Source organism: Schistosoma mansoni, chromosome W, assembly GCF_000237925.1.
Source record: "Schistosoma mansoni strain Puerto Rico chromosome W, complete genome".
NCBI lineage: Eukaryota > Metazoa > Platyhelminthes > Trematoda > Strigeidida > Schistosomatidae > Schistosoma > Schistosoma mansoni.
The window spans coordinates 36,161,640-36,173,880 of NC_031502.1; the positions used below are offsets into that span (position 1 = coordinate 36,161,640).

The 12,241-nt window shown below is 36.1% G+C and overlaps 1 protein-coding gene across 1 annotated transcript; it reads right to left on the reverse strand.

Moving 5' to 3' along the window:
- Window positions 1-2,373: 2,373 nt before the first annotated feature.
- Window positions 2,374-8,837, reverse strand: Smp_135880 (hypothetical protein; the record flags this gene model as incomplete). The annotated part of the gene is made up of 4 exons (XM_018789534.1): window positions 8,624-8,837; window positions 6,137-6,884; window positions 4,606-4,840; window positions 2,374-2,886 (listed from the first exon to the last, which is right to left on the reverse strand). Exons 1-4 carry the CDS (start codon window positions 8,796-8,798, stop codon window positions 2,374-2,376), a joined length of 1,671 nt encoding a protein of 556 aa, XP_018654968.1. The 5' UTR covers window positions 8,799-8,837.
- Window positions 8,838-12,241: the final 3,404 nt, after the last annotated feature.

The window sequence follows — 12,241 nt, forward strand, 5'->3', positions numbered from 1 at the left end:
GGAGGGCACCAGGTGGCACATCGGCGATGATTGTGCCGGATGTATAGTTCAAAGTGATAAATATTCAATTAAGAGAATAATTATTAACGAGTAATGCAGGCTAATTGAGAAAGATAACAAATTGTTATAAACAGTCCCACAGTTTGGAACTAATATGTCAAAAATCTATGGTTCGTTTAAGTGCTCAATCCTTTTCTTCAAAAATTATTTAAGTTTCATCAGAGTACAAAGGAATTTCACCTGTTTATATCCAGTTAAGTTGGCTACGGTCTAGGAATATAATCAAACTTGTAATTACAGACAATGTCGAATCATCCATTCAGGGTATACATAAGCCAAAGGGCTAGCTAAAACTCAAAGTTTGGAGGATTAATTACTAGCTACTTATGAGTAGTCAAATTTGGGTCTACAAAATACTGATGGTTCTTGACGTATGCGTGAGAGGGATGAAACTTGGGTTACAAAAACATAATTTATTAGACAATCCTAGCATTAAGTTAAGTAAGAATTGCGGTTTTTTGATATGTAAATATGCCAAAATTGTGGTTTCATCAATCTGAATATAAGTCTGCTTGGAAGGTGAGAAAACTTGAGAACCGTTGTAATACATTATGGAGATTTAATCAAGAAAACACAGTGAAACAAATTAGGTCCCAAATATATTTATATAGTTATCAGTGTATAGCTATAACTGTTGACGAGTGATAGGTTTACCTTGAATAACTGAGATTGAATCCATGCATTCACTTAAATTTCAAAGTATAATTTACACTAGTAGATGTTGTCAGTTTGGTTTTCAACTTTGTCTCCTACAAGCCAGTGTAGGATGTTGTTTTATACTAAACATGAGGTTAACTGAATAACTTATGTGAATATATATATATATATATATAGCGACTAGCTGATATCGAAGTTTCTTTGCATTGAACTAATTCGATAACCATTTGTCAGATAGTATTATGAACCATATAGAGAGATTAAAGTAAGGTCTTTAATTCAGAGTTTATCCAATGCCATCTCAATACATGTTTTCAGTAACACAAGTACTTAGTACAATCATGTAAAACGTTTTCGTTAAACATAACCAAGTTCCGGAGGTATACACTAACAGTAACCGGATTATAAGTACAATAAGTGATTAATTTGACTACTTTCTGGATATTATGGTCTACTGGATTTTAATTTATAGTTGTCACCTATAATATATACTGGAAGTGACACTATATACATAGACACTATAATTATGCATACGATTGTATACATAAGGTATACGATTCTATCTATTTACAGATCTTATGGCAATGCATTTTATTGAAGGGAGTGACAGAAAAGTAGCTTAACACTCTAAAAGATCCTGACTCAAATACTCATAGTCATGTTACGGCGTAGATTGAACATTCATCAGAATTTCTAATCCAATATTGAATTTGTCAGGGTTGTCTACTATTACTCTCTTTCATCTTCGTGTAAAACATTTATTGAATAGTTTATTTAAAAAATTATTTAAGATTCCAACATATAATGCAGTCTGATGAACGATTTGAGTACCAATGCAGCCCATACTTAGGATGTTTCTCTCCCTCTAGCTGCATAATCCTATTCCAGGACTGATTTGTAGACGTTGAGTGATATGGCTCATAATAGCGTACATGTATTCACTCTCCACCTTAAAATACTTTTACTTTTCATGACACGAAGTTATCTTTTCTTATAGAATCATGTTGTCTGTGTCTAATATTTTCTTCTACTAATAACAAGACTATTACTACTTCGACGTTTGTCTTGACAATATCATTATGCTGTTTTAATATAATGTAACCAATTGAACAGATGTATATATGTACCAGGTTCTATGCTGTATAATTGGAACTAAATATCGACACTGCTATGACCAGACAAAATTGAAGAGATTAGTTTTCTTTTTTCAGTCGAAATTCATCATTAGTACTCGTTTGGATTGATTTTAAATCCTTTGGATCAGTTTATAATTGGAGTATTAAAAGCGTAATAAAATAAAAGTCAAACGGTTAAACATGTGTATTCAATAATAATATTCTACATATTTCAATCTACGAAGAAAAATGAAGAGCAAAGCATGAAAATAGGAGAACGTTTATTGAAAGGAAACTATATATATATATATATATACGTAGAGGAGAGAAAAAGGGAGGGGGTATGCTTGTTGGTTTTATGGGAAACAAATGCTAAAAAGGAACAAATACCATCATCACTATCATCAACGTAACAACAATAATACTAAAATTAAATTACAGTATAAAAAGTAAGGTTAGTTAATTGACCTAAATTACAAAAGGAAAATAAAAGATATTTCATTTAATTTGACAGAGAATAAGTCTAATTTCACTGTAGTTCTTATTCATTTGCAAATCTATGATAAGCTAAACCTAAAAAACACATTAATTGCCAACTAGTTAACGTCCACCAAACTAAAAATCCAAATATACCACGTGCAATAATCATTCCATGAAATAAGAAATGATCCATTATTTGACTAAAGATATATCTAGCTTGCATAAATACAGTTGACCATGAAGTGAAATTATTTTGATTCATGAAATCAGTTAGGAAAAAATTAGTTAAATTATTTTGAATATTCGATACAAAAGATGGTAATACATTCAATGTATCAGAAGAATATAGATATTGTTGCTGATGATAATCATAAGGTAACCATGATAGACCTGATAGATTTTTATATAAGCATAAAAGACATAAGAAAAGAAAACAAGGTGAAATATACTGTAAAGCGACTAGGTTTAAACAATAAAATATACTTGCAACTAATCGTTGTACTTCTTTATTTGAAGTTTGTCCTGCTTCATGAGTAAACCTATCCAGTTTATCCTGGGCAGAATTTAAATAAGCCTATTGTATTTTTTTAAAAAAAAAACAAAATTGAATTTGAAAGAAGTATTGTTATTAGTACATTTGAATTACTCAATTATTTAACAATAACAAAAAGAAAGTTGATCAAGTTATATTGCAATCAAATTGTATTGAATTCTATGGATTAAAAGTTTTAGTTATTCTAAAACACTACTTATGGTAGAGAAGAAAATGCAAAACACCTAGAATCAGTAGTGTTGTAAGAGGTTATTTAACTATGAGGTAAAAGCTTTCGAAGCTAATTTTCTACGAATTTATTTGCATATATTAATTGCATTTTTATTAATTATTTTGGTTTTATTACCCTAGTTCTAGGCTTTTATTTGAATCGTAATTTGTCGCTATATTATCTTCTACTTGTGGTGCATGCTACTCATGTCTGTCGACATGAGGGGGTTTGAAGTTTATTGTTACAGGCTTTAGAGAGTATGGGTCAAAATCATTTACAGGGACCAAAACTTATAAGTTCGTTATTTTATTGCCAATAATGTTATTTTTCGTTGTTTTCCTTTCTTTGACTTATCGTGCTATTTCTACTACCACCGACATCAACGTTTCTATTTATTTGGTTTTCCTCTTATTACTTACGTGTCACTGATGGGGTACCAAATGACCGTTGTATCCATTGCTTTGCAGATCACGGTGATCTTTAACAAATATCACAAACCTAGAACAACAAGAGATGGGGAATAATTGGAAGTGTACACTATTGAGTTTAGGGATTCTTGTTGATCAAACGTTTTTAAATATTAGCGGAAATTGTAGTGGTAACGTTAGTCGCCTGTTAAGGCTTTATTGGAGTGGACACCATAAGATATATAAGTAAGCCACGTGATTTATACGACAAGATTACTTATTAAGTCAGAATATGAACACTGTGTCCGCGGCATAGAAACAGAACAAAAGTAATCTGAAAAACTATTCAACTTATTAATTTTATATCTAGTTTCATTACTAAGTAAAACTCTAGCAAGGAAAGTTTTGTAGAAGCATCCCAGGAATACCTAAAAACTATTCAGAAAAAAGATAAGGCCACTCTTACGTTATCCTTTAAATCCGTTATACCAACAATAGTACATATGAACTAAACAATGAACATGCCCCCAAATGCCCTGGAACGGTCGAGAGTGGAGAGAGTCCGCTCTCCCTCTCGAAATGCTCTCACATGGCCACGCGAATATATAGCCTCTGCCAGGGAAGTCCTACTTACTGCCTTCTCGCGCCACGGGTGTTGTTTACGAAATTGAGAGGACGAAAAGCGAATGTCCAGCGCATTAACAGGGTTGGTGGACACGGAACGTTCACCTAGGGGAGTTGGAGAACCCTGATTCCAAACAAATGGTGCACATGGGCTCCAGTATCCTGAAGGAAACAATGGCGTATGAACCAATCGTTGGTCACCGGCTACCATGGGACTGCATCTCCTTAAGATGCTCCACTGCCTTGTGGACTAGACCTTCAGGTCAAAGGCTCCGGGTGTGGCCCCCTAAGAAAACCGCCTGCTTCAGTTTGGGCACCTGGGCAGTATCACAGCCCTCACACAAATCGAATGAGATTTGTGAGGTGCATATTTATCTGGTGCTTCCTTGTACCAATATTTATGTGTTTAAATAAATGAATAAATAAACAATGAACATAAAAAAGCTAGGCACATACTTGTAATGTCCAACGAACAGTGGAAAGACGAAAGAGTACAACTGCCAAAGATACAATTAGTCGAATACTATTCAAATGTTTCATGAATAGATTAGATACAAAGTTGATAATTGTGATGAGAAAAGGTTTCTCAATCAATGAATTACTATGCGTAAGCGTAATCAACGAATTAGAAATATGATCAGTGATTGGAATAAGCCAAAGTAAAATAGGAATTATTGGACATATGAAATTCAGATGTAGTATGATACGTTTGATTACTGACATTGGACATTGTCTAAATATGGAAAAATAATTTAAGAATTAAAGGACATTAAAGTGTTATCGACTACATTACAGTTTATTATTTATTATAAAACTTTCTATTAGATATTATGAAATTACTCACTTAAAATATTTAGTTTTCAAGATAAAGAAGGTTCTTATTTTCGTGGTATTTCTATCAAATATTTTCACTAAAAGTTTTAGGGATAGTTTTTATTTGGTATTAATTTCATGTTCACGTAAGAAAGTTGATGAGTAACTGGTTTAGTGGGACATGAGTAACCTTTTAGTGGCTTCTCTGATAACTGATCTGACTCCAATCATTGTTTTCAAAGCTAATTCATGATAATTAATTTCCATAACCCTACTGATCGACCAGTTATCAGATAGTTTGAGGATTGTTGTATTTGAAGCAGCTAAAAAAGATTGATAAAACAAGTAGATTCACATGGAGTACTGCGCAAAACAAGCAGAAAGTGTGCATAGATTCAGTCGGGATGACGAACATTGTATACATTGTTCGAGCGTTCAATTAGATATTCAAACGCATGAATAAGTTCAGCTTTGACACAGATAAAAACCGACAATTTCATCGGTCAACAACAATGGTATATGATACAATCAAAAACGTTATAATGTTTTAGTGATATGCCATAACCTATCTGCCATCGCATAGTAAGACGATAAAACCTAATTTCACTTATCGTGGTATATGATACCTATATCGGTAGACATAAGTAGTGTGTAACATCAATCGGATGTGGAACGCCTGTTAAAAGAAGGTTGAGAAGATTAGACTGAAGAAAACAGAAAGAGAAACATAAAAGAATCGAGAATTAGAAGAATCATGAAGAATGTAAAAGACAATGATGGAAGAGTTGCAAATGAATTATTTAGTGTATGGTTTCCACATTTTACGAAAGAACTGTAATTTTGTGCTAAGCAATAAATTGATTATCCCCACCTGACTTCTTCGTTCACTACAATATATTTATCCTTAATCACTTAGTTAAAAAATATTTCTCGAAGAATCGAATCGGTACAACCATGGATTGATTACAAAACTTTATTTCAGAATGTGATGGATGTTATATATTTTCAACATCAACACATTTTACAGTTTAGTACAACAAGATGAAGTAACTATTATTTTCCACTGTGTAACTAGAGTAGTTTTATAGAGCCTAATGTCTAAAGGGAATAAATGATTTAATAAACGCTGCTTGGATAGTCTACAAAGGAATTAAAATACAAGCACAATAAATTCAACTAAACATTCATTGTTATTCACTACAAAATGTACACTTACTTAACTGTGTCCAAGTATATCTTTCCAAATTTTATTCCTGGATAAACAAACAGTGAACCAATTATACAGGCTATAACAGCTAGAATGAAGTGAAATGCACCCCAGCTAATAATTGGAGTTCTAGAAGATGAGAATTCTCCGAAAGTTAAATTCCCGTAAGCAGCTTGAAGACCAAAGTCAACCAAAGTTCCATCAAGAGAAAGAAATAAGGTTGCAGCAACAAGGAAGAAAAAGCCAGCTGCAAGGATGAGTATACATTCACCTGAAGGTGTGTTTGTAAGTGCTGTACTTATAGTGAATTTAGGAGATCGAGATTCGATTTTTGTGGCATCATTTTTAGGTTGAAAGTATATTGCTGTTAAGGAAACGAGAGTGCGAATGGTGAACCAAAGGCTTAAAGTCATCCAAACTAGACTCAAATTGATACGCACATTGAGAGATATAGGATAAGGAGAATCTTGTTTTGAGCTAGCATGTGATAGTGTTGTTTGATTTTGGTCAAAACCCTCATACCATGGGATGATACAATTATAGGCTACTTCGTTAATTAAATATACACAAGAAGCACAAACGGTGAAGTCGACTAGCCATTGGTGACTGGAATATAGTGGTAAAATGGCGATATCAGAGGTAGATACATGTGATTGCTTTAAATGAATGGTTGTAGAGCGGGGAAAATAGAAAGTATCAGAGTGACAAGTTGTTCCATTGGAGGATCCAGAAAGTAGGTCATTTCTCCTTCTTTTCCCTGAAAAAAAGTTACGTTTCAAGATATGTTATAGAACGTGCTCTCAGTGACATTTTTTATGATGTAACAAATTATTTATCATTTATTTGAACATATAAATGTTGGTATAAGCACGTATTTGTTTGCGCCCCACTAGACGCAATAAAACCACACAAAGAAGACCCACCAGCAAAAGAGATGGAAAAGACAGTGGCTGTAGGTAACACTAAACAGCTTTACATATTAATAAAAGAAACCGGAATCAAGAAGTCAATTGTAAGCGAGACAATCTCGGAAAACGATGAGACTCTCATCTGCCCTCAGCCCAGATGTTTAGAACGATGGGCGGAACACTTTAGAGAACAGTTTAGCTGGCCTTCAGCTACTCTACAACTATCCATCATTCCTAGACAGTCTGAATGGAACATTGACGTGCCCCGACACCAGTTGAAGTTCAAAAGCAATAGCTAATCTGAAACGAGGAAGAGCGGTCGGTCTAGATGGATTGGCTCTAAAGGTCTTTAAGTGTGTCGGTCCAATTTTAGCAACTAGGTTGACTAATATTTTAGCTAAAATCTGGGAGTTCGTTGTAATCCTATCGGACTGGTCACAATCACTGATTGTCCCAATATATAAGAAGGGGTCAAAACCATCCTGTGATAACCATAGAGGGATTAGTTTGACTAATATAGCATCTAAAATACTAACCTCAATAATTATCGGGTGCCTAACTAAGACTCGTGAACCGCAAGAACGAGAAAATCAGGCTGGCTTCAGACCTGGTCGTGGCTGTATCAACCACATATTCACTATTCGTCGGGTCTTAGAACACAGACATGCTTATCGGCGTCCGACAATGACAGTTTTTCTTGACTTAAAAGCAGCATTCGACTCTGTAGATCGAGAGGCTCTGTGGCAGTGTCTGTCATTGGAAGGTGTACCTCAGAAGTACATAAACCTTGTGAAGGCTCTTCACCCGAACACTACCAGTCGAGTGAGAGCTTATGGCGAACTGTCATCTGACCTTACAACCTTAAGTGGTGTCCGGGATTGCTGTCCACTATCTCCATTTTTGTTCAACTTCATCATAGACCTACTGCTGGAAATAACGCTCTGATCGAATGAATTTTCAGTAATTGATCTCCTACGAGGAGGTCCACTTATCGACTTAGAGTACGCAGATGACATAGTCTTATTTGGTGGAGACGCTGATAAAATGCAGAACCTTCTGTTAGAACTCAGAAGCAATTTCAAGCTAAAAGAGAAATGAGTTTATGAAGAGGATTTTACCGAGTTTGCTTAGTTTTATTGTAACTAACATTTCAATTCTCAAAGACACCGTTTCAAGAACAAACTTTGAGCCACAGTAATTAGATGGAAATCCATCAGTCCTTGACGAAAAGAACCTAGGAAGTTTTGACAGGCTGTTTGTGAAAGATAATTGGAAAACGATGAACAGGGTACGTACACACTATTTCATCATCATTCTCATCCTAGGATAGTATGTTACTGAACTAGGTCTTCTAATGACCATATTTGCACAGCGAATGAGAAATTAACGAGATGTGTATCCTATCAGGTCCATATTTCATATCGTTCAGTAAACATGATAACGGAAAAATGTAACTCAGATTTAATTATCCGGGACATTTGTCTGGGAAACAACATATAGACTGCTGAAACGATATCGTGGAGATGTATTTTTCATTTGATTCAGGACAAGCGACACAAAATAAAAACCTTAAGCTATAGAAACATACCTTTGATCTTTGTTTTACAGTTTCCACTAGCTTCTAGAAGTTGTTGATCTGTTGGTACGGCGTATCGCGTGAGACCCGCAATTAGGAAATGTGTAAATGAGAAAAAAGAAATAACTTTTGACAGAACACTTGCAGCCACTAGCGTTGTTGCCAGTTGTAACCCCAGTACACCCATCGAAGTAACGCATAACTTATTGTACCCACATCCTACACTAAATATATCATTCAATAAACAATATGTTCATGATGGACTAGTATGAAATAATTAATTTCTTTACACTCATGTCTTGAAAATAGAAAAGTGGGACTCGATTTTAAGTGACAGTTTGTGTTTTCTGACTATTTGGTTACAAAATTTTGGGACTAGGTTTTTATAACTTGTGGACGAACTTGACACAAAAAGGAGGCCTCGTCCAGTCATAATCTATATTCTTTTTGCTCATGTTGTACTTCAGCTCAAAAAGGTATCGTTATCAGCTAATAAGGACCTATTCGGGGCTTGAATCTGATAAGTGTGTGAATATTGCAGGAAACACTGCGCTGTGAAGTAACCTTAATTAGAAATCTATCAGAAAAACTTTATAAAGCACACCACTGAGGGTGGAACATAACTGTTCAAAATTTACACAGTGACACTATCTGATTCATATCTCTCTTTGCATCGTCTGTTCCAACCATGCAGAAGGACGTTTATTGATCTAGTGAACTCCATTAGTGGTGGTTATCCAAGGAAAAACTTTCAAGTATCACTTACGTAACGGTTGTTATAAATTTTTACTCAATACGTCACTTGTTTTCATTACTATCTCTTCTACTGTTTTCGTATTTATACACAGCCATTTAGATTTATTGTGTTAAAATTTGTTCTAGCATATTATCTACTTTCCATATTGTCAAGTTCTTTTACGGGTGTAATACACTTCCAAGTCACAAAATACTGTTTACTTAAATGCAGCCACATCAAGTTTATCTAACATGATGGAGATATTGTGAGAATTAATTAATCGTAATATTATTCAATAAATTTTTCAAGATTATTAGTGTAGCGTTGCGGAGATTGTTGAGTTTTAATTGAGATTATGAACCTAATAGCGTTAGACCACCGTTAAAAACTCGAAAGCACTGAGCGGCCGTTTCTTACTAGTATCAAGAACCTTCAATATCTAAAATAAACTTGTATGGTATTCGAAGATGTAGAAGTTAACCCGTCTGTAGCGATAAACAAGTTCTCAAAATAAATAGTTCTGTATGTCTTCGACATTGATTTTACTGACACACCCCAGCTGAAGGCACTCGGCCACGCATCCGAACCGAATCACAAGTGGGTATGTCGTGCTAGGCATTCCTTTCAAACTGTCAACCAGCTTGGACCAAACGCCTCTAGATATATCGAAAGCTTTTCAAGTACATCTTCAAAGTCCTTCATTTTTGGCTTCTGATTGAATGGGTTAATATGCTTCGATTATAAGGATTTTACGTATAAAAGCGTTGTCAAATTCTGAATCCCTGAGGTATCTTTAGTAGTGAGCCCTAAGAAATCTGGCACACCAAACAACAAACTGTGGGTCTGTTCCTTGTTGGAACACTATGCTATTTTGCCAGTTCTTATTTTCACATCAGTAAATATTGTTTTCATATTTCCGGGTGATTTTTTTTCTCGCATATTGGTAGGTCTTGTCTTCATCATAAAGGAACAGATACCTAAGTTATTAGTCTTAAGACTCTTTCGCCTCCTACCGTTCAGCTCATGCCATTCTGGCCCAACAATATTGAAACATAGCTCTGCTACGCAGAAGCTGACTTCCACGAGCACGTCTATACGAACCCACGTGCACAATTCCTCGCAGTAGTGAAGGCACTTAAGCGTGATTTCAACGGGTGCGTCAAGCTGAGTATGTCCACCAGTTAATTTTCAGAACCTTACGACACTTTGAAAAAGGTCGTCCTTAAACGTGCAGACCTGACCGACCGACAAAGGTTAATCAGCTTTTCCTCAACATCGAGTTACAACACAGCTCGTTAATAGAAATGTTCTTACGTATGCTAGTGGTCAACAGCCTGTCTAGAGAGTTGTCCTAGTCTACGATTTTCCAGCAGGTGCAGGCGGTCCTGGTATCGTTTCAAATCAACGCCGTAGATGAACTGGCTGCATCTGCCGATCGGATTCTTGAGATTACCGGGACTCCAAGCCCTGAGGTTTATTCTTTCAACGAAAAGCATCAAACGACACAAACACCGAAGCGGACTTCTATTATACTTTCACCCGTTATCCTAATATTCATCATAATCATGGGCGCCCTCAAACTCCTCGAAGAAGTCCATCACGTAAAAGATCAGTGTCAAGATCGTGAAAAGCAGATAACCGCGATTGGTGGTCGTACCACAATATCCATGGTAATTCTTCTAAAAATTGCAGGAAACCCTCTAGTTTCCCAATCTCCGAACCGTCTGACACGATAAGCTTTTCAGGAAACTTCCCGGCGGCGCGCGGTAATGGCAGCCGTAGCTGACGAGCATAGCCTTTTGTTATACATCACTGATTAAATAATGAACGCTCGTCACCCCGTCAACACTGGAGCGGAAATTAATGTTCTTCCCGCGAATTCTGAAGCTCGTCTGCACGAACCAGTCTTTAACTTACAGACAGCAGATGGAGAACCGACTGCTACATATGGTAAGCGATATAACTATCTTAACATAAGTTCGCTTAAAGTTATTCACTGGATTCTCATGTTGCAGACGTTTCTATGTCAATCATTGGCATAGACTTGCTATAACACCACAACTTACTCATCGACACGAACAAACAGAGGTTAGTTGATGGAAAGACTAACTTATCTGTTTGTATAAATCCATTTTCTTGTTAAAGATTATCTCTAGCCATTGTTAAGCTCATAGTCCATCCAAACTATCAACGAGAACTCGACAAGTACCTCGAGCTACACGAAAAGCGACCGAAATTGACGTGCGTAACCTGCAATGTTACACACAATAACACGACTTCAGGACCACCTGTATTCTCGAACGAGCGTCGACTAGCTACTGGAAAGCTAAGCTTGGCCAAGATCAAATTCAGCCATACGATAGACTTGGGAGTTATTCGGAAATCAGGCGACATATGTGCATTTCCCTTGCGTATGGTACCTAAAAATGACAGCAACGATTGGCGTTGAGCTGGTGACTATCGTCAACGTAATAGGAAAACCACCCACAATTGTTACTCTGTGGCGCAAATTCACGATTTGATTAAAGCGTTCAACCAAATTCTTATTGCTGCCGATGAAATAGTTACTTACTTATTTACGCTTGTTACCCATTGTGGAGAAGCATAGGCCACCCACCAGAACTCTCCATTCAACCCTGTCCTAAACAATCATTTTCAGCCCTTTCCAGATAGTATTCATCCTTTTCATATGTGCTTCAATTCCCAGGCGTAATGTGTTATTTGACCTTCCTGTTTTCCGCCTCCCATCAGGATTCCAAGTTACGGATTGCCTCGTGATGCAGTTTGATGATTACTTCAATGTATGTCCTATCCACTTCCGACGTCTCTTCCTGATTTCCTCCTCAACTGGAAGCTGATTTCTCTCTCCCACAATAGTCTATTGCTGTTGCTGA